Genomic DNA, 23,918 nt, shown 5'->3' with positions numbered 1-23,918 from the left:
CACTAATCTGCAGTGATCGCGCCAGTGGAACTTTGAGAGATGTGGAGTGGCCAAAACCTTCCCTGGTTCCATCCTGTAGGCTTCTTGGAGGTACCCCATCACCACTCCGAAGTCCGTCCGGACGGTGCTGGCTGGGTCTCCCAGGTCGCCTAATTGGATGGAAGGAAACTGATGTGAGCAGGACTTGCACAGGTAGGGAGGGATGGGTGAGGGGACCACTCCTTTATTAGAAGGCCTTGTTGGGTAACATCACTTTGTGTTATTTATTTTCTCTCTCTCTAAAATTTAAAAAAGGTCTCAGCAGTCATTTTAAAACTTGTCCACCAAAAAACAAAAACAAAAACAAAATAAAAACAAAAAAATTAAAAAAACAAAAACCAGGAGCTTTTTGGGCAAAGAAAAATGAAACCTGTCAGCTGGTCTCTGGTTGGGTTCACAAATTTTCGGAGGAGAAAAGCTTCGCGCAACTGTCTGAAAATAGCACCTTAATTATAAATTACAAAGTAATAGTCAGTCTCCATACCTCTATACACAACTGTGTTATTAATGTGACGTTACCACTAAACAAGTACAGTAATAAAAGAGTAAGCCAAATGACTTTAAAATGCAACACATTCAACAAACATTGGACAATCTGCTACAAAATCTGAATTGTGGTTCACAATAGTGGAGGCCATAGATGGGTGTTCATTTAACCCACACAAAAAGTTGCTGCTCATCATCAAAAAATAAACAACTCCAAACAATTTGTCATTCTTTTACATTTGAATTAAAAGCAAAGTGGTACTGCCATTAGCAAAGAAGCTACATGTTAACAACTTACCACTCTGCTTCCTTTTAAACACAACAAGAAACACAATGAATGAGAAATCGCTGATTCTCCATTTGAAATGTGCCAGGCACCAAAGAAATGGTCTTTTTTTTTTTTTTTTACCTCCAATACTTCTATTCCTCAAATGCTTCAAAATTTAGTTCAAAATTATATGTCTTTTAAACTGCATTTTAAAAATGTTTGTGGAGTAGTCATTTCTATCTATATTTAAGTTGATGACCCCCAAAGAATGTTACCAAAAGTTAGTGATTTCATGAATTACTAGCTCTTAGTCTCCCTCTTCCCCCCTCCTCCCCCCCCCCCCCCACAACTACATATACAACCTTATACTGGTTTGCAAGTGTCAGACTTTCACAATGACGACAGATTATCAAGGTCAATAATGGCGAATGGTAAAGCATGCCCAAAAGAAGTGATAACATTAATAAAATCTAGACAAGTAAGTGAATGTTTAAGAAATTAGACACACTGGAATGATTCCTATTATATCTGCAAAAATAACATGCTAGATTTTTTTTCTTGTGGGCTTTATGTTACGATCAGCAAAAGTAATATCAAAACTTCATCTAAAATAGGGCGGTACTGCTAACTCACTTAAGAAACTGGAGAACTTGATTTGAGTTCAATGAAATGAAAAGAACAGAAATAATTTCCAATATGAAGGTGGGGTCTGCAAAGACACACTTTAAGAAAAATACTATGCCGGTCCCCTCCTCCCCCCCAAATTGCGGCAAGTTTTCTCTAAGAGTTCCATACTACTTGGACTCCTGAAAAATTCCCAAATGTTACATGATATTGTGATATAAGAACAGAATTTACTGAGAGGGATATATTGAGTTTAAATCAATATTTAAAGAAGAGAGTGGTGGGAAAAGGAAAGGCAAATACTTCTTAAAACCCAAAATGGACAAAATTAACAGTAAGTTTTATTTCATTTCAAAAAGACAGGAAAAAAAAAGAAACATTAAGGAAAAATAATAGGGACAGTGTTATAGTAGCTGATATTACAAAGCACTACAAGGAAGGGATACTTTTTAAAACGACAGCTAAGAGAATGTTTCAAAAAGTTAAGACATTTTGATGTACACTTAATTTAACCTGTGTAAACTTCCAAAAGGTTTGTATTCTGAAGTTAACCCTAAATATCATTTAGTATTACTAGAAAGACTTTTTCATATTTAACATACTACAATGCTATGACAGCTTCTTAATATTGCTTCTATGTTTCTTGATTTCTAAGCTATTCTACATAAAAATAGCTTTTAGAAAAATACATGATTGATAAAGGGCTCCAGATCATTTACTATGAAATCTGATTCTCAGAATCAGAATACTCACTTTTGATTCTGTATATTGTCCTGATAGAGGTTATCTACCAATACCCCACATCAACCCCATCTGTTAGAGGCAATAGAAAGCACCATTATATTTTATGAACTGTCAGCATTAGAGATTATAGTTGCAGTTCACATTTACCAAAACCCAGAAATTCTGTATGTACCAAATTCTATATTGAAGTCACTTCTCATCCAAAATTTTCAAGCTAAAGTCTATATAATTGACATTATCTTAACTTTGTAATATTTGATTTAAGGTTCTTTACTCACATGTCAAACCAATGAACCATCCAAAAATACAAATGCATTCTTGCCAAGTACTTAACTACTTAATAAAACTAAAGTAAAATTATTAGCCTGTGCTATCGAATTTCAGAATGCAGCTTTTCATAGGAGGTGGACAAAAGGCTGCTTTACAAAAGATCCACCATCAAAATCATTACTCTGAAGGATTTTCATTTGTTTTAAATGTGAGATTAATATCAAAGTGTAATACATTACTTCTGATAAGATTATGAAAAAGCTGCAAATATTTTCCCTTACCCGTTCCCTTGAGTATTGGAGCAACCTGGAGAATGGCTGAGAGAAGTGCTGCCAGCACATGGACTTTTCTTAGTGGACAGATCAAGGACACCGTCTGTAGAAATATAAAGAGACACCTGAGAACGTGAAAAAAAACTAGGCGTAACCATGAACTCTACTGGATTAAAAAGTTATCAGCTTACTGTGGATGAATATGTTTACTTTTTATTTCTGAATTATTAAATCAATCATATTATTTAGAATACAAGCAATCCATTTGAAGCCTTGCGAACCAACACCCCCCAAAAAAAGGCTCTCTTCAAAAAAGGGGGATGGAGGGGACTCAAAAGGTATCCACTGAAAACGATATTGATTATAAACTTAACTTAGATTTTATGTGAGCTAATGGTGAAGAGGGAGTCAAGTCAGACCTATTGTCAAAGAAATCTAGTAAAAAGATGACCCTCTGGAGCTAAGCAATTACAAATCTCACAAACATTGTGACAGTTTATCTGAAAATGGTAAAATCCAGATATCTTGGGTTCACAAAATACCTGCAAGTATCATTCAAAAGTGTTTACAAACTTAGCTACAATAACTTTATTGTAATAAAATATTTTTGTTAGATTACAACTGAAAACTATGTTTTTTTTAAAAAAACAGACAATGATAAAATGCTTATTGATTGATTAAGGTTAACAAAGAATTTCAGGAATGTTGCTTCATTGGATCTTTACAACTACCTTGTGAGGGACAGTACTTGTATTATTCTCATTTTGCAAATTAGAAAACCAAGGCTCAGAATGTTAAATGACTTGTTTATGGTCACACAGTTATCAGATGTGGTATTTGAATCTATGTCTTCTCTAAATCTAGTGCTGTTTCCATTATGCCATACACAGAAATTCCATAAAGTGGGATGCAGCATTGTTAGCATGTGATTTCATATATATTTAATACAAATTGGTTATTCTTCCAAGATCACAAATCTAGAGCTGAAAGGAATCTCAGAGATCATCTAGTTTAACTTTCCTAATTTTATAGATGGAGAAAATGATGTTCAAATAGATTAAAAGAAATGCCCCAAGATGACACAAGAAGCGCAGCTAGGATTTAAACCCAGCTTCAGTAACTTCAAGTTCAGTGATCCAACTACACTTTCCTACACAACTGATTGAAGTTGAAATACATAATATGATAGTCCTAAATATGGAAATGGATCAAAAATCCACTTCTAAATGGAAATTAATAGGAAGAATGTTTTAAGTGTGCTTTTATTTGTGTGGGTGTGTTTTTTAAGAAAACATTAAATTGGCATGACAAGTTTGAGGAAGACAAAGCAACAAAAGTGAGACATCATTTAAGAAGGTTTTCTTTATTAAGCAAAAACATACCAAATAGTACACTGTTACCATCTGTGCATATGATACAAAAAAACTACACTTTGTATAAACATTAGTAATTAACTTTGTAAACTAATTTTATCAAGCAATCATCTCACAGATGCTTTTTGGTAAACAAAATATCACACAGTATTTTAGGCAAAATTAATATATTAGACTAATATTAAATGCACTCTGATACCAGGTGATCAGCAGCAAATCCCTCTATATAGTGTGACATAAGACTCCTACGTACCTTTCTCATTTCCTATTGCAGGTTGTAACATTCTCAAGATTAAAAATATTCATTAAAAAAAAAAAATAATCTGGTGTCACTGGTGCATTTTCAAAGGAGCCATTTTAAGTCTATATGGAAATTTTTATTAACCATCTCTTTTCAAAGATATAAACATAATAATGATTTTGATAATAATTTAACAGTAGAACCATTACTGAAGGAAGATAACTTATAAGCTGAAATGATAAATGTATATTGGCTAATTAACCACTAGTGCTCATCCTTTAAATATAACCATTGCGCTATTACTGGTTTATTGTTTACTATAGTAAAAGACTACACTACACTATATTTTAGAACAAATAAAATTTTAATAAGGTAAGTAAGAGACTGTATCTGTTGTCCAAAGAGCAATCTTCTTAAATCCAGAGAGGTTCATCAGCAAAAGGAGATAAATTATTTGGTCATAGCACCACATGAAAACTGTCTATTAAAACAAAGGTAGGGTCCACCTTACAATTCCTACTACCCTACTACAATCTGCAATTCAGAAAAGCATGAATAATTAACATTGCAGAAGTTTGAAATTGATTTTTAAAAAACAGAATAACAAAACATATCGAAAAGAAAATGATCTCCTTTAATATCTCATACACAGAAAAGCCTCAGTTTTGAAGAGTATATACACATTATTAATGAAACAAGACATATTACAAGTTATATTTTGTTCAGTTAGGAAATCCTTCAAACATTTTCATCACTCCAAGTCCCTCATACTAATAGTAATATTCCCTCTGAGATCTTCTGTCTACTCTGTATTTGTATAAAATATAGCCAACTATATTTTGACTATATGTTGTCTTCTGTCCAAGAGAATGTAAACTTCTAGAAGGTAGGTGGAGTGTTTTGTGTCTTTATGTATACGTCAATATTTAACAAAATGCCTGGCTCATGAGAGGCATTTAATAAATATTTACCAACTAAAACCAATCAAATTTTTTGAAATTAATGCTTCCATTCAGATGATTCTCTCCCTTCTCTTTCCTCCTCCCTACTGGATATGTAACAAAACGGTACCAGTTTACAAAAAAAGGTATATCTTATCTGTAGTTCAATATAAATAAAGCTCATTAATTACATTTTATTTAGAATTTATAGTAATACAAGCACTGCTTTGGCTAAAGATATTTTACTATCACAAAGTTATAAGGGAAAATTTAATCTACTCGAGAAAAAAATTTTTAAGGAACTTTTAGAAAAGAGGCATTTCATATATTATTAAAAATAAAAGCTCATGGATATTGAGTTGGATGCCCATCAGCTAGGGAATGACTAAGTCATGGTATATGAATATAATAAACATATATATGTAATGTAATATATAATAATATAAAATAATACAATATGTAATATGTATACATATAAAGTAATATAATGTTCTAGAAGAATAATAAGTAGGCCGATTTCAAAAAAGCCTGGAAAGACTTACATGAACTGATACTAAGTGAAATGAGTAGAGCCAAGGGAACACAGCATACAGCAATAAAAAGATTATGTGATGATCAATTGTAATGGACTTGGCTCTTTTCAACAATCAGTTGATTCAAGACATTTCTAATAGACTTGTGATGAAAAGTGTCATCCATACCTAGAGAGAGAACTGGCTGAATGTGGAGCAAAGCATAGTATTTTCACCTTTTTGTTGTTGTTGTCTGTTTGGGTTTTTTTTCCCTTATCTTTTTTCCCCCTTTTTGATCTGATTTTTCTTGCACAGAATGACAAAAATGGAAATATGCTTAGAAGAACTGTACATAGTTAACCTATCTCAGACTATTTGCTATTTAAGGGAAGAGGGAGAAAAATATGAACACAAAATTTTGTAAAGGTGAATGTTGAAAACTAACTTTGTATGTATTTGGATAAATAAAATACTATTAAAAATTTTAAAAAAATGTTCACTACAATAAGCCAGAGGCTTATTGATTCTCAATTTGCACTTATGACCAGTGATGATAGATTTTAACATGCATACATTCATTATAAATTTTTCTTATTTGTGAAAATACATTTCAAAAGACTTCATTTGACTTTGTATAAAAAAGACAATAAGATGAATAATTTATACTTTTCACTAATTCAGAACAGCTCCCCACAGCACACATACACCCCATCTGTCTTTCCTGAATACAAAGATTTTAACACAGGTGGAAACTGTAATGAATGATTTAATATCCTACCCTTCTGCATTGTAGGGAATAATTTTTTCTAGTTAATGATATCCATCTTAAAACAGGGATTCCCAACATGTTGGGCCATATGCTTGGGATTCAGGTAAGGCTGGAGGCTGGGAACTGGAGCTGCAAGGGCATTTGCCATACATGTATACCAAGCATTATCATGCTAATCTTTAACTCCAAAAAAGCAGCAGTGTGACTAAGTAAAGTAAACAAATATACCTTTTGGAAACTGAATTTATTATATCTCACAAGTATTAATATTTCTCAAATGTATAAAGAGATGCTATTATAATTAATAAAATATAAATTGGAATAAAAATAATATAACACAGTATAACTATTAGCATATGGGAATGCATACAAAGTTGGGAAATTACTTGTCTTAGACCATTTTTTATGAGCAGGAGAGAAAACCTTCCTTTATTTTAAATGAAAGAAAAAATTATTATGATAGATGTGAGGGCATTCTGAAAAATGCAAAATGCTAATGCAACATATTTTATATGTGGTACATATGAATAAAATTAACTGGCCCTAATCAGTATTAAGATAGACCCATATTTTCAATGATGGGAAGTTAAAGTAATAACTTGCCATGTTTCCTCTCAGTGCATACTTTGACATTAGTGAAGCTGGAAGTTTATCATGTTTTTACCAAAACTTGGGGCCCTATTTGTCCAAACCATATTTTAAAGTGAAGAGTATTAAATCAGCACTTTATTATGAGATGGAAGAGATTCTGAGAATAAAATCATACCTTGTTCACTAGGTTCTGACTGAGACTTTCTGACAGTAAGGTCCAGAGGTGAGTCTTGGTCAGCCATGAGAAGTTTGCTGAGTACAGGGTTCTGAGTAGTTGCAGCCGTGGGAGAGGTGATAACTGGAGATGCTTTCGGCAGGCTTTGGTTCTTTGTGCTATTGGGCTGGCTGGGGTCCTGAGTAGAGCTATTTTTTGAGGTATATTCAGCAGCAAATTGTTGGATCATTCGCTGCATGATCTCTCGGGCCACTAGGGGAATATTGGGGTCAGAGACCCAGGGACTGTCTGTAAACAACAATTTATTTAATTAAAAATACATTTTTAAAAGTTTTTCAATCATACATAAAATGTCATTCTTTTAATTTTCATTAAAACACAGGAGTTTCCCCCATAAAATGTTTTCATCTCTGAGATGCAGATTTCTTCACAACACAGAATTTCCAAAAGTGATTATATTATTTCTCAGTAATTTCTTTAAGAATGTAGCATTACCTAAAAATTACAGCATAAGAGATAAAGAAAACATATCCTATACTATGGTTAAAACTTACTTGATTCAGAAATTCTAAAATTTTATTAATTACCTTAAGTAATTATTTTGTAATTATTACTCTGATGCTTGTTATGTATTACTCAAAATCTTTGAATTAACTAATTAATCTATCTCTTAAAAATCTTTGGGAGATAAGTTACTGGATATTTAATTTGCTTGTACTAAAGTGTGAGGCCTAGAGATATCACAGAAGTGATCACTAAACTTAATGATCAGACCCCATATAAAAAGCTAAAATCAGGCCATCCATATGATATATTTTTTAATTAGACCATAACTTCCATTAATACAATAATAGTAGGTATGTTCTGAGCAGGAACCTAAGCTATAAATGTTTACCAACTTAAAAGATTTTAGAGTAAGAAACATGAATTCAGAAAATCAATGTAATTTCAAAGTTGGAAAGGACCTTATAAAAATATTTTAATTCAACTTTCTCATTTTAAGAGAAGTGAGCCCTAAAGAGGTTAAATAACTGATTACCAAAAACCACAAAACAGTGGCAGACTTTGGACAAGAACATCAGTCCTCTGACTTGAGAATTAAATGTACTTTCTAATCACTCTACTTTCAGTCTTTACAGAAGACAGTTTCAGATGGTATACATACCAATATTGCTTTAAAAGGTTGTATATCTCCTGGCCTTTGTGAGGGAAAAGATTTTTAAAGTTAGATAGTGGCTTAGATATCATACTCCAACTTCCTCAATTTATGGGTAAAAAACCCAAGTCCATTCAGGTAAAAGTCTCAGCATGATAAAAAATTTCCAAGCCCCTCAAAAAAAAAAAAAAAAAAACTATTTTTCACAAAATCTAATGATTGGGTCAATTCCATTAAGTTTATTATTATGAAATTTGTTTTAATGAATAAGGTTCTTTAGAATGGTAAACTTAATTCTTCCTAAAGTCGTTTTTTAAAAAATATCTTTTTCTTTCTTTGACAGAGTGTAAAGATGAATATTTAGAAAGTTCTTTGAAACCAAGTGAACATTATCAAAGAGAAAACAATAGGGATTAATAATAAACACTATGGTAATCCTACTTAATCCTCATCAACCACTAGTTTTTCTTGTTAATTGCCTATAGAAAGTCTTTCAAGCAATTTCTATTTTCAGTTACTTCAAAAAATGTCATCATATAAAATAGTATTCCAATCTCAATTTTTCACTGGAAAAACAGAAAGCATTCAAAAAATGACAGACTAAGATGATTTAAAAGCATGTATATACTTTTACTAGATTAGTAACCATAGTTAAATAAATTTCTGAAGAACAGTCTTAAGAACAGACTCTGAAATATATTACTCTGGTAGTAATATAGTCTAGACAAAGGAAACACAATTAAGAAAAGGCAAACAATACCTAGATTGGATAAGTATTTATCCTGTTTTATCTTTTGCTTCTTTTGAAAATCCTGAACCTATCTGACTGTTCAACATAACTAAAACACATTATATGCATTCCATGGGCACATCTAGATAATATTATCAGAAAAGTGACAAAGTAGTTTAAACTGAAAAATAATAGCTAACATTTAATTAAGGAAATCAGATGGACAATATTGGTGTACTATGGTCTACAGGGCTACAAAGAGACTGGCCCAAATGAACAACCACATTTATTTATGATTTATTTTGATTATGATTTATGAAATTAATTATTTATGAATAGTTATTAACTAAATAGCTAAATGTGACATTTCCACATTCTAAAATGTAAGTCATTTAAGTGGAAAAAGAATGGCACTCTCTCAAAAATTACAATTAAAATAAGTATAATTGAAACAAAGGATCAGAGACCTAAGCTAAAAGGAACCTTACATGGAAAACAAATGCATGAAAGTCATAAAATTTGATTAAGTGAAAATCTGAAATCCCTTCAGAAAGTATGCCTCTAAAAGGAAAATCTAAACTTTCTCATTTCAGTCAATTGGTTTTCTTTTCTTTCTTTTTTTTTTTAATAAATACTTAAAAGACTATTTACATTCAAGACGTCTATTTTCTTGTTAATTTCTGTTTCAACATAGTTATTATTTATTTGCAACTTAAATCTTAAGAGAGTTGTAAAAAGCAGAGGTATCAAACACTGCTGAAAGCTGTGTGGCCTGAATCAGATTAAACTACAACTGGGAAATATTTAACCAAATAAATAAAAACATAATAGCAAGTACATTGGTAAAACTGACTTAGAAAACATGTTAACAAAAGCATACTGTAATGTCAACATGGTTTTCTAAGTCACTATGTAGGGATTCTTCTGTAGTTTGGTAGGCCCCATTTCAATTTGAGTTTGACATACTGGGCTAAAGCACTAAGAGGTACAGTGGCTTGCCCAGGGAAAGCACTCAGCACTACTTAACTCTCTGGATAGTTCTCTGGCCAATCAAGTCAGTCAGTATTTAATATTATGTGCTTACTTGTGTAAGGAACTGGGTTAAGTTGGAGATGTAAAGAAAAGGAAAACAAATACAAAAACACTGTTGCTTTCTTTCAGGAGCTCACAGCCTAAGGGGAGACAAACTATGCAAATAACTATGTACATCCAAAATACAAACAATGTAGATAGGAAAACCCTCTTTGTTAAAGTTAACGATATTCTGGGGGAGACGGGATAAGAGTCTCAAGCAGAAGATAAAGATTTGAGCTGAGTCTCAAATGGGCACAGGTGAGGATATCTAGAGCAGAAGCCTAGGGCAGATGGAAGTTATCATGTGTAGACAATAGCAAGGGAGCTATGGAGCTAAATCCCTGACTTGTGCAGTAGGGTCAAAAGTAAGGAACTAAAGAGGCAGGAAAGGACTCAAGGGAAAGGTTTTAAATGCCAAAATGAAGGCTCTTCTTTTGATCCTGGAAAAGGGACTGCTGGAATTGGGGTGGGGGATGGGGATGCTATGAAACTGCCAGAATGATTCTTTATTTAGAAGACCACTTTAGCAGATAAAGGAAGGAGAGATTGGTGTGGAGAGAGACACTAATTAGAAGGCTGCTGTCATAGTTCAAGAGGAGGTAGTGAACATCCCTGGGTATCAGTTTTTTCACTAAAAATATAGATAATTTGTAAGATCTCTTCCAGATGTCATATTATAAATTAAGTGTCTATACATATTAAGACAAGAAACTTTTCAACCATATAGTCAATAAGAAATAAATCAAATACCACATTTAAAAAAAAGTTTATGGAAAAACATTTCTAGGCAAAAGTTTTTTTTTTTTAATGCCAACTTAAACATAAAACTAAAATCATTATTTAAGTTTTTAAACTCATTTACATAGATTGTGTACAGCTAGAATAACATTTATTCATTTTAAAAACAATAAGATATCTACTAAAATTCTGAATAGATCTTATTCCAGGACCACAAAGAAAAGTCTTTCATTTTTACTTAGATTAAATCTCTTAGAAATTATTGTAATTTCTATTTAGCCTATTTCATAGGGAGCCCAAACATTAAACAATAATGGATGTTTGTGTAAGAAAAATGGTAATTGATAGCATCAATGCCTTGGGCCCCATTCAAATCTCAAGAAAATCAAAGCAATTTGTATAATTATAATTTTACCATTTACTTAACTAAAAATTTAACAAAACATTAGTTCAGAGTAATAAAACTGAGGGTGACCACTTCCACAAATTTTATTCAGTTTTTACCTTGGCAAATGGAAATGTTAAAAAACAACAACAACAACAACACTAAAACAGTGATCAAATTCAGTAACAAAAGCAGCAATCTCTCTTGTAAATCCTGGATATTATTATTTCTGCAAACCAACCTTTTCTACAAAAGACTGCATTGAGGAATTCTTCTGCTTGTCTCTCGAAACGAATGATTTTTGCTTGCCCTTGTCTAAACAGAGCTTCTTGCCCAGCTTCCAAAGCTGGTTCATCCAGATCGACTAAATGTTCCTGCAAAAACAGGCAGTGAAGCATTTACAGAAAGTATTTCTCCTCAAAATGCACCCTCCCCCAAATACATAAAATAAAAATATTTAAGATAATTTTTTAAAATCACATTGCCATTTTTAATTTAAATCCAAAATTCACTAAATGACTATGAAATGAAAAAAGTGTGAGAGAAAAAGAAAGCAATATATACACATAGCATATATGTATTTAAGAGATCAAACCTGCACTAAGATTTGAGGGACAAAACATACACGCATATGTACACACACAAAATCCCTTTTTGTAAAAATCTCCATTTGTAATTTCATTTAATAGTCTATGTAGACTTTTGACAAGTAAAATTCAAGATCACATTAAAAAAATAAAGTTTTTTTTTACATATAAGTACTTTAAACTAAAAACATTAATAATAGATTGCCAGTACAGCTCTACTGGTTTCTTTCTTCTAATTGGGCTAATGATTTTTATTTATTAAAAGTTTTTTTATAGAAAATTAACATGTTATTATTCTGTGAGACAAGAGAAAAAAAAATCTAAAAGAAATCTTTTTCTTTTAGAGAATAGCCAAAGTAGAAGAAAAGGAAAAGAAAATCCACTAATTTTCCCTATCTCTCTACCCAATTTTTGCTTGTCCAATGCTGCATTGGCAATTAAGAAAAGCCTCATTGATTCATGCTTATGTCAATCACTGAGAATAATACAATTAACTGAATATCATACATATAAGAAAATAAGTACAGAAAAACAAGTTTAAAATTTAAAAATTTTATTAGAATTCAAGGATACACATAGAATTAAAGAGATCTTTAAGTTTTTTAAATAGGAATATACACAGACACTATGAAGTATAAACAATAATGAATGCAACCTTTTTTTCCATTTTTGATCTCCCAAGTGGAAAACTTGTTTTATTAATTTCCCTTCATCTTCAATTTTTCTTTTCCCCAAAACCTCACAATAAAATTATGAATATTGTAAATAGCATGCATCTATTATCAATTATACTGCTTAATTGTGAATAATCACAAAATACATAAGTGTATATTTAAAATAGTATTAAGCTTAAAGAAGCTGTGCCTATTTTAAATGTGTGTGAAAAATTAAAATTGCCACATAAAGAAATAGATCTTCCCTGTAGTCTAAATAATCCTAAAACGATGATAGTAATTCTAATAAAGATTATGGTGGCTATATTTGCCATTTTTAATATTACAAGGAGTTGGTCCAGTTTAAACAATGATTTAAAAATCCAGATTTAATCCAAATATCATAATATTTTGAAATTAAATTAGCAAAATGTTTCTATGAAAGCACTGGTAAATATCAAAAACAAATTCAAAGAAAATTCTTTCCGTAATTAATCCAAAGTTTCATCTAATTGTTCAGAGACTCACTATGAGACTTGTAATAGTCTTGTATTGAAAAATGAAGTCCCTTCAAACCGGGCTTTCCTCTGCCAAAATGCCTTATACAGTCTTTCAGCATAGACTGCTACAAAGCAACAAAAGAACTAAAATGAAACCAATTTTATTGCAAATTACCTGATCATTTGAAAATGCAATGATTGTTTCTACCTTTAAAAATTTAATAATTTTTAAACTAGAGTTAAATGTACTTTCCATCACTCTACTTTCAGTCTTTACAGAAGGTAGTTTCAGATGGTATACCAATATTGCTTTACAAGGTTGGATATCTCTTGGCCTTTGTGAGGGAAGAGAATTTTTAAAGCTAGATAGTGGCGGCTTAGATATCATACTCCAACTTCCTCAATTTATGGGTAAAGAACCCAAATTGAGTTTTCCTGACCTTCAGGGCTAGTATTCTATCCACTGCACCATCTATTTGCCCTGAGAACTGACATTTTAAATGAATCTTGTTTGCATTAAAAAAATCTTGCACATCTATCACTACAGAAAAACTGGCAACATTCAGTTGAAGGAAATATGCTACAATGACTAAAATTATAGTACTTTAAAAAATAAATATTTCTTAAACGTTTCTTAACCGTTTAATCAAAGGCTTAAAAAAAATGGAACTGATTCAAGGGCAAGACTGGCAGCAAATACTGGTTTTTAAAAAACAAACCTCTCAGGCATAATAGTAATAACTGGATTTCTACTTCTTGGCTATCTCCCCTAAACCATCTATCCTCATTATCAGTTACACCATTCTGATCAAACATCTCAGGGGTCTATTACTATATCATATAGTCATTCCAAGGACCTTAGAATCTCAGTGTTTAGAAACTAGTGAAAATTTATAAGCTGTAACTATTCATGTCTCCATGTGATTTAAGATAAATTATTTCTAAATCTAAGATGGATATATTACATAGAAATTCTTCAGGTCTTATTGGCAGTTAAGCAGTGTTTTATTCTTTTCAGACCTAAAATTTACATCAATAATAGTTTCTCTCATCATTCCCAATAAAAAAATTAGTTGGTGTTGAAATAGTAAAAGTGATAAAATATTTCTCTTTTGAATTGTATCTTAACTAGTATTGGATGAGGTGGTTCTAGAATGACAATTGGCTTCGTTCCGAAATACTGACTCTTGCAGAAATAAATGCCCACAAAGTTCTAAATCCCAGAAGAAAATATTTTGTGGGATTGTCTTATCCAAGGGTTAAGTTTAAAGTAGTGATAGCAAAACTTTTTTCAGCATTTATTTCTAACACTTTGGGGGGTAGAGAAGGAAAAGTTGGCCTACACCTCTTAATTCCTTCAAAGTTCAATTTCAAGCCACCTTCTGCCTTTTTTTCTTCACCCATTCTACCCAAGCAGCTAGTACCTCTTTCCAAAATCATCTAGCCTCTCTCTATATAACCTATTTACATACATGTTGTTGGAAGCTTGACTGAACTCTTCAAGAGCAGAGATTGTTGCACTTTTTCAGGGGATGTCCAGAACAGACCACTGATCTTTTCCCCAATGCCCCAGTTGATTGCTCAACTTAATCGGTCTCCATATCACAACCACATGCCCAGCTCCTAAAAGGATAGAAGGTAGAAGGGAGAAAGGAAAACCAGCAAGCTACACTGACTCTGCTGCTGATTCTATCCTCTCAATCTACGCAATCTACTCAAGCTACTCCCATCTCTGACTACTCCATGGAGCCAGTAGTTGGAGTTCTAGCCAGGCAATCCAGATATCCCATGCTTCTTCTTGACTTTGTGTCATCTGCAAATTTCTTAAGCAACAGTTTTAATTATTAAGTATCAATAACAAAAATGTTAAAAGGTATATGGCCAATGGCACTGGACTAGATTACCTTTCTCCAAATTTATAATGACCCATTAAAAATTACTCTTTTGGTCAATTCAATCAGTTCCAAACCTCGCTAAATTATACTACCATTTGGCTTAACATTCTAATGTAAATCAACAATAATAATTCAAGTTTGTTTAGTACTTTAAAGTTTCACAGTTGTTTCCTCACAGTCCTCCTATGAGATCAAAAACTATTAACTTCATTTGGAGAAGAAACTCCAAGATTATAGAAGACTTTGCTAAGCAAATGTCTGAGATAAAAATGTGAATCCAGGTATCTTGCTTCTGGGTTTAGTATTTTTTCCACTATGCACCATGCTGCTTCTCATAAATAAAATGAGAGTTCTTCAAGTACACTGCTTAAATACTTTTCTCTACAGCATTCTCTTAATTCATTAGGCCAATCATTATGCCACAAAAAGGAAACAGAACTACTCTGAATTGCTTCTTTTTCCAAATTCTCAAGAACTATCTCTTTATTAATATAGAATTTGATCAAGAATCAAAGTCATTCTCAACAATCTCTAATTTGGATATTCCACACTTTCCAATTTAAAAAATAAAGACATTTATTTATCTTCAGCTTGGAAATACCTTTCTTTTTACCACTATTTTCCCAAGATTACTAATAAAAATAAGTTCATCATTTATATTCATTAAGTTTTTCAGAATTCTGGTATCTTGAAATCTACCATGGCCAAAGCTCACCCCAAATTTAAGCTGCTATAGAGGTTTTGCTGTTTCCCTTATTCTCCTCCCCAAGGATTCTGAATAAAAACTAAAATAAAATTATTTAAAATATTAATGCATGCTATGTAGCTATATGACCATGTAGTCAACTCTGGCTCTTATCTCTGTCCTTATTTCACAATGTGAATGGTGTTCTGTTCTTGATCTCATTGTCTTCAATTTCTTCTACAGCTAATCTAAGTTGCACACTCTTACTAAGTGGTCTACTTTACCTAAATCTGATCATCCCCCTTCTTGAAATCTTGTAACATTTTTCCCATACCTACAAGAAAAAGTCTTAACCTCTTAGCCCTGGTCTCCAAAATCTAGACCAAACCTATTCTTTTCAACTTTATTCACCAATGAACACAGCTCCAGTAGGTTTTACAGTGGTAAAAACACTGAAAAGGACTCAGCAGAACTCAATTGAAATTCCATCTCTGATATTTAATACTCATAGGCTCAGTTATATCTGTAAAATAAAGAAGGTGAACTAGATGACCTCAAGGGTCCCTTTCAGCTGTATCTATGATACTATAATCATATAAATAATATAAATCTTCCTGACTTTTAAAACCAATTAAACCCAATCTCCTAAACAAGTTTATTTCTACCCCAAACCAATCTCAATATTTTCTCACCCACTCTGAACTTCTACAGCAGCTAATGATCTCAGCACTCAAATACTGAAGTGGGTTATCAATTATTTTTTCATTTATAATCATCTTTTTGTTTATTTTCTCAAGCTAGATCATACAACTTTTGAGATACTTTTGTGTCCTCACTGAAATGATGTTCATTATGTGAATAATAGCTTAATAAGTTTCATTATTAAATTATTAAATCAATTTTAAAATCTACAATGTCCTCAAATAAAACTGAAATTGTTTCTATATAACTACATTAATTTCTGATTTGGAGATAAAGTTTACCTCCTAATGACACTAGGAATATAAGTTTCACTTAGCAAATAGGTCATCACTCAATTTTTGACATAGTTGCCAAGTTAATCATGGGGAAAAAAATAGAAAATCTCAAGTTAATGAAATGTTTAGGGAATAATGTTCTAGTTAAATGAAATAGTCCCACTTTACTGAACTGGTAGTGGGAAAATTGCTACAGGAGATACCAAAACATTTGTGTTTTGGCTGCAGCTCCACCTCTGCTAGAAAGTCAAAGTTTGAACCACATTGATTTATCCACAAAACTAGGATAATAATATCTACTCTTTTTGTCTCATAGGACTGCACATGGATCAAACTAGGATGTATATGTTTGCACTTAATATTAATGTACAATACAAAATGTTAAAGATCATTAATGAATAAATATTTTTCACTTGATTCCATTTCACTAAAACTTTCATAGAGCATATTAGCCTGCTTTCTACTTTAATAGGAAGTGATGAGTACCAAATATCTGGTACAGATAATAAATCCTTTAAGAAAGTAGAGGGACGAGCAATCATTGAAGGCTGGAGTACTCAAGAAAGGATCTGAAGAAAACCTAAGCTGGTCCTCGTAGGCTTATCAGGTAGAGACAAAGTGTCAAGCATATTAAGTAGGTTGAAACCCTCTAAGAAATTAAGAATCCACAATGGAGAACAGAGAATAGACTAGTTTGGAAGAAAGAAGAGTTCTTGTAAAAAAAATAGTAGAGAATGAAACTTAAAAGACTGAAAGAAATAAGATTGCAGAAGGCATTAAATATCAATCTAGGGTGTCCCCTATCTTATATAGAAGAGCCACAGAAGATTTAGAGGCAAAGATAAAGATAAACATTCACGAAATAAATTTTTGGTTAAAATCACATGATAGTGGTTGGAAAAGAAACATAGAGGGATCAGATTCATAACCGATATAGGTCCAACTGAATGAGGAATCTGGATTCAAATATCACTTTCAATGTTTACCACCTCTGTGCAACTTTGGGGAATCACCTAATTTCTTATTCCTAAGTTTCCTCATCTATAAACTGCAGAGAATGAATTAGGTGACTCTAAGGTTCTTTTCAATTCTATGATCCTATGACTATGAGACTATGTTTTAAGTTCATGTTTTAAGTAATGAGGCTTTTGATAAAAATCATGACTAGTAGGAAAAGGATGGAAATGCATGAAGGAAAATCAAAAAGATTTAGTAATTATTTAATAGTTAAATACATATAGAATGAGAAGAAGGAATTATGAGAGTTTCTAATGTTTATTAAGTACTTACTATATGCCAGTCCCTGTGCTAAGCACTGGGTTTGCAAAATAAGACAGGCGATGCAAATACAATCTCCTAATAATGTGGAAGAAGTATATAATATGTACTTTGCATTGAATATCTTGTTAACTTTTGAGTACTTGGATAATACAAACATAAATAAAACTATTATGTTTAAAAAGAATATGATTATTTACCCTATAAATTATATTATTTAGACTCAGAATGTTTTTAAATAGCTGTACAATTCATACTTAAAATAGTGACTCTTCTGCCTAACTGTCTAGTTAGTTTTATTCAGTCACTCATGTAAATGAAGCAATGCTAGCTGGTACCTAAAATCATCAGAAAGAAAATAATGGACAGAATATCTAACATAAATAATGTATATTAATATTTCTAAGAATACTGGGTTATATATACATTTTACATATAATCATGGGTTGATTTTGCCTTTCCACAACTAAAAAAGTAAGAATTTAAAAAATTATATCAAACACGAAGTTCCATAAGCTTCATAGTTACCTTTACTTTTTCCCTTCTTAAGCAACAGAATAGACAATTTTCATTAAAAGTCCAATCAGAAACACCTTCAGGTTCACAGTCTGTAAAATTATAGCAACAGCAAATTACTTGTGGTAACAAATAATGCTTAAAACCAATTTAAATAATCATTTACTACAAAGTAAAATAATGCTTTACCTTAAAGTGCTAAATTCTATATTAGCACTATATTTGTATTTATATGAATGTATAATTGGCTTTACGTAAAAGCATTTTTGTCTAACATTCATGTCCATAGCTTTAAAAGAGATATGTATGTATGTGTGTATGTGCACTGTGTATAATTTCAATCAATATGGAACTGTGAACAAGAGGGGAGGGGAGTGAAGAACAAATCACCAAGGTAACATAGATTGTCTGGAGACTAGCATTTCTGTTATTAGGAAAGCAGAGAAGGGGGGGAGGAGGGGAGGAAAGAGGGGGAAGACTGAATACCTTTAAATAAACTGAGATCTTTTAATAATCCAGGTCCAAACAGCCCTTCGAGGATACTTTCAAACCCTAAGAACAAAGGGGGAAAATGTTAGTGTATCTCCAAAAATGTACAACAGTAGGTCTATTAATAACTATAATATGCATTTATCTGTTGCTGGGGTTTGGAGTAAGGGGGGGGGCAGGGAACAAGGACTTTGTCTTTTAATACTAAAAGATCCCTGGGTCATTTGTGAAGCAATGAAGTATGATAAACTTTAAGAATTTCTATACTTTTATCGAACATTCCATATAACCCCCCCACACACACACACACACCACACACACACACACAGCTAGACATTAGTAGAAACAACTTAAAAATCTAAAAATTCACTGGTGGCTCTATATCCAAAGGAACACTTTTCCAAAAATGTCTTGACATTTCTTATATTCTACAGACTCAATTTCTTACAGCCTAGAAACTAGATTTCAAAGATTCTCTCTTTTCTTCTTGTTCACTATTGCTCTTCTACCTTATTAAGCAATTCTGACTCATTGGCTGAGTCTAAGTAGATATTTTCTAAATTACAGCTAAGAATTAAATTGAAAATTTAGGAATGAATGAATGAAAAATTTCTATATTGCTGAATAAAATAACTAATCATAATCTCAGAATATCCCTGCTTTCTCTTCATAAAATAATCATCTAACATCTTTGCTACAATCAATCACTAACACATAATTTCTGAGAAAAGAAAGGCTCAGATTAAATCTGACCACAATTGAACAGATGATAATCAGATGTTCGAAACCAAAACACCAAGAATACCCAAGAGAAAACGAAAAATTCTAAAACCACAATCCCCTAGTACTATCACATGGTCATGTCTAATGAAAAAGACCTATTCACAGAAATGCAGAATATACCAGAAAAGGAGTTTCAAATGATAGGATCTGCATTATTTGTGTGGAAGGTACACAGGTAAAATTCCATTACAAAAAATTCAATTACAAGGATCAGTTTTATGCTTTTATATTTTCTATGAGACTTATCTAGGTAGATATAAAGCAGAACAACTTCTATCAGTCTTCTTATTTAGCCTGATTGTTTCCAAACCTTTCCATAATCCCCTCATAGGAGATGCCTTCTAGTTCTACTATCTCAAGAGATCAAAGTCCCTTTTATTGTCCCTATTCATTACTTAAATCTCATTCTAGTCACAATCAGCTCTACTTCATTGATGATTTCTCTGCTGTCTTCTCTTAACTCATTCAGTGACTTCCCATGTATATCTGACACAATGATGGCAAATGAGTTTCATATTTCTTACATGCAGGTCATCACTAGAAACAAGCTTCAACCCACACATGCTCATCTTTACAAGGATCTCTGAATTAGTTGCAATTTTGATTCTGAGAATCCCAGACATAAAGAATCGTGCGCGCGCGCGCGCGCGCGCACACACACACACACACACACACACACAAATTTAAATATAGATTTTTATTGTCACTAGCATTTTGGGACAATGGAAAAAATGTGAAACAATTTTAGGCTCAGCAATATCAATATTAGAGAAACAACTCAGGTATGTGTTTTGGTTTTTGTTTTTTTTAGATCCACTTCAATATGGATTGTAGAACAATCTTTTTCTAGTTATTGTAGATTTCACTGAAAGATTTTCTATGATCGTTTCCTCATCTCCTGAATTATTAGTGTATCCTCTGAAGTGTAACTACTGATCCCATCTTTAATTGAAACTGTTTTCTCCAGTTACTAAGGACTTTTCATTGTAAAATCTAAGGATCTTTTTCAACATTCATCCTTAGGTTCTCTACATTGTTCTGACACTGCTAAATCACATTCTTCTCTTTAATATTTTCATTTAGGTTTTCATGATACTTCTCTAATCCATTCTCCTCATACCTACTTAACTACCTCTCTTTCTTAGTATCTCTTAGGTCCCCCATCCCTTAGTAATGAGTCTTATCCCTAGAGAGAATTTATCTCTCAAGGCACTGTCCTGGTAACTTTTCTTTTCTCTCTCTATCCTTTTTCACTTGATAATCTTAACATCTACTGTTCTACATAGGATTCTCTTCATAGATTTATCAGCCCTAACCTCTCTTTTGATCACCAGTCTCTTACCTGTAACTGCTTAGACATCTTGAACCACAGATCTTAAAACTTAGCATGTCTGAAAATGGACTCCTTTTTCATGCTTTTTATTGTTTAAATTTCACTTTATTTGCAATCCTGAATTTTTCCCTCCTTCTTCCCCTTCTCTCACCGACTGAGAAAAACAAGAACAAAACCTGTTATAAATATGTACAGTCAAACAAAACAAATGCTCTCATTTGCCATATCCAAAAAAAATCATAATATGCTTCAATACTTCTAACCACACTAAGTCCATCAAGTTCTCTATTTGAAAGATGGATAGCATTTGAAATTATCATTGATTATTGTATTGATCAGTTATGAAATCTGTCACAGTTAAATATCATTACAATATTGCTATATGACAATATTATATTATGTATATAGTTTCTCTGGTTTTGTTCATTTCATTTTGTATCTCCCCAGGTTCCCCCCCTCCAAAAAAAAAAAATCCCCTTTGTCATTTCCTATAGCATAATAGAATTCTGTCACATACATATAACTTATTCAGTCACTGCCCTAACTGATGAACATCTCCTAAGTTTCCAATTCTTTGACAACACACAAAGAGCTGTTATGTTTTTATTTATATGAGTGCTTTTCTTTCTACTTTGATCTCTTTGGGGTATAAATCAAGTACTATTACTGAGCTAAAAAGTTTGCATATTTTATAGCTTTTAGGCCCAGTTCTAAATCATTCTCCAAAATGGCTGGACTAACTAGCTCCCAGCTCTACCAACAGAATGCATCAGTTTAACTATTTTCTCACATTCCTTCTAGCATGTGGCATTTTCCTTTTCTGTCATTTTATCCAATCTGATAGGTATAAGGTGATGCCTAATAATTGTTTTAATTTGCATTTTTCTCATCCTTAGTAATTAAGGACTTTTAAAAACATAGCTATTGATAGCTTGGATTTCTTCCTATGAAAAGTATCTATTCCTATCTATCAATTAGGAGATGGCTGTTATTCTTACAAATTAGAATCAATGCTCCCATATGAGATTTTTATCATAGAAAAAGACTGCAAAGACTTTCTCCCTCAGTTTTCTGCTTTTCTTCTAATTCTGGTCATGAACTCTTATGTATAGCTGTCACAGGAAATTTCTTCTATGTTTCTCCAATTTGTTTATGATGTCAAAATCTTGAACTCATTTGCAACTTGTTTTAGTATATAATGAGATGTTCATTTATATACCTAGTTTCTGCCACACTGCTTTCCAGTTTTCACAACCATTTTCTCAAAAAATAAGTTCTTGTTCCAATATCTTGGGTCTTTGGACTTGTTAAACACTAAACTATTGTACTAACTTATTCCTACTGCATAGCTAATCTGTTCTGCTCATCAATCTCTCTCAATATTCTACCTGGTTCTAAACTGTTTTTTTTTAATCAATTAAAGTTTTGTTAGTAAAGTTTTTGAGCTATGTCTCATCCAAGCCCTCCTTCCTTCCCCACATGTAATAAAAAAATTAATTCCCTTAATATTTTTAACCTCTAATTTCTCCAGATGAATTTATAATATTTTTCTAGCTCTACAAAGTTCTTTGGTAGTTTAACTGATGTGAAACAGAATAAACAAATAAAATTATGTTATCATTTTATTATATTGTCTCAATCTACCCATAATCAATAATATTTCATCATGTAGACCTGTATTTGAATAGAATATTTTATAATTATATTCATATATATAGATCACGTGTATCTTGGAAGGTAGACTCAAACATTTTTGTATTATCTCTAGCGATTTTATTTTATTTTTCTCCATAAGCAATTGGGATTAAGTGACTTGCCCAGGGTCACACAGCTAGGAAGTATGAAGTGTTAAGTGTCTGACACAAGATCTGAACTCCCCTCCTCCTTATTTATTCTATACCACCTATCTGCCCATCTCTATTTTAAACAGAATTTTACTGTCTCTTCCTGCTGGGTTTTATTGATAATATCTAGAAATGCTGATATTTTATTTGGATTAATGCTACAACTTTGCTAAAATTTCTCATTGCTTCAGTTAGTTTTTTTTTAGTTTACGTCCTAGGGTTCTTTAAGTAAATCATCAAAAAATGTGGAAAGAGTGGGATTTATGAATCATAACAGACAGAGGAGAAACAAGTACAATACAGCCTTACATAGAAGCATATAAATGTATTTGTATGTGTTTATGACTATAAGTGTGTGCACACGCGCATAATTATATCCTTGCTTAATTGTAGCCTTTTGGGGGAAGGTAGGGAGAAAAAGGAAAGGGGAAGAAAACAAAGCCATAAATGTACAGCAGAGAACAAAAGAAAACCTACAAGGAAGCAAAGAAAAGATGGACATCTCTGATTACAATGTATACTATTTATTACATAAGCTTTCTTGAAATGAAAATTTCTTTCATATTCTGAATCCTCTCATGTTCTATAGTGCACCTAGCAATTTTTTTTTTAACATTGCATTCAATAAATCAAAAATAAATAAATAAATCTAGGGGTCATAAAAGGAAATTGTTTCAGTGATTCATTCTTTGACCCACTTATTTTTTAGGATTTAGTTTTCAATTAATTTTTTGAATTTTGCCACAAAGGTTTTTTATTCAATGTAATTTTCATTGCATTATGCTACTTTGCATTTGTTTTATGAGATTTTATATACTAGATAATATATACTATATTATCAAGATACCATACACAGGTAAGAAATAGGTAGTCTTCCTATTTCCATTCTCAGGGGCAATCACTTTCTAAAAATCTATATAGGCCCTTCATTTATTTTTATTAACTTATCTAGATATGAGGGCTAAATTGAAAAATTACAGGTATATTCTT

The 23,918-nt window shown here is 32.0% G+C and overlaps 1 protein-coding gene across 2 annotated transcripts in view; it reads right to left on the bottom strand.

The window, feature by feature from the left end:
* The window catches only part of LCOR (ligand dependent nuclear receptor corepressor), a 131,487-nt gene that overhangs the window by 46,490 nt on the left and 61,079 nt on the right, over nt 1-23,918 (bottom strand). For both annotated transcript variants that reach the window (XM_051981773.1, XM_051981774.1), the window contains exons 3-7: nt 18,966-19,031; nt 18,492-18,571; nt 11,630-11,762; nt 7,306-7,593; nt 2,713-2,806 (exon numbers count right to left, since the gene is read on the bottom strand). In XM_051981773.1, the coding sequence (XP_051837733.1) occupies nt 2,713-2,806; nt 7,306-7,543 (332 nt within the window). In that variant the 5' untranslated portion in view covers nt 7,544-7,593; nt 11,630-11,762; nt 18,492-18,571; nt 18,966-19,031. The remainder of the gene's footprint in view (nt 1-2,712; nt 2,807-7,305; nt 7,594-11,629; nt 11,763-18,491; nt 18,572-18,965; nt 19,032-23,918) is intronic.

The sequence above is a fragment of the Antechinus flavipes genome, chromosome 2, assembly GCF_016432865.1.
Source record: "Antechinus flavipes isolate AdamAnt ecotype Samford, QLD, Australia chromosome 2, AdamAnt_v2, whole genome shotgun sequence".
Classification (NCBI taxonomy): domain Eukaryota; kingdom Metazoa; phylum Chordata; class Mammalia; order Dasyuromorphia; family Dasyuridae; genus Antechinus; species Antechinus flavipes.
This window is presented reverse-complemented; position numbering and strand designations above follow the sequence as displayed.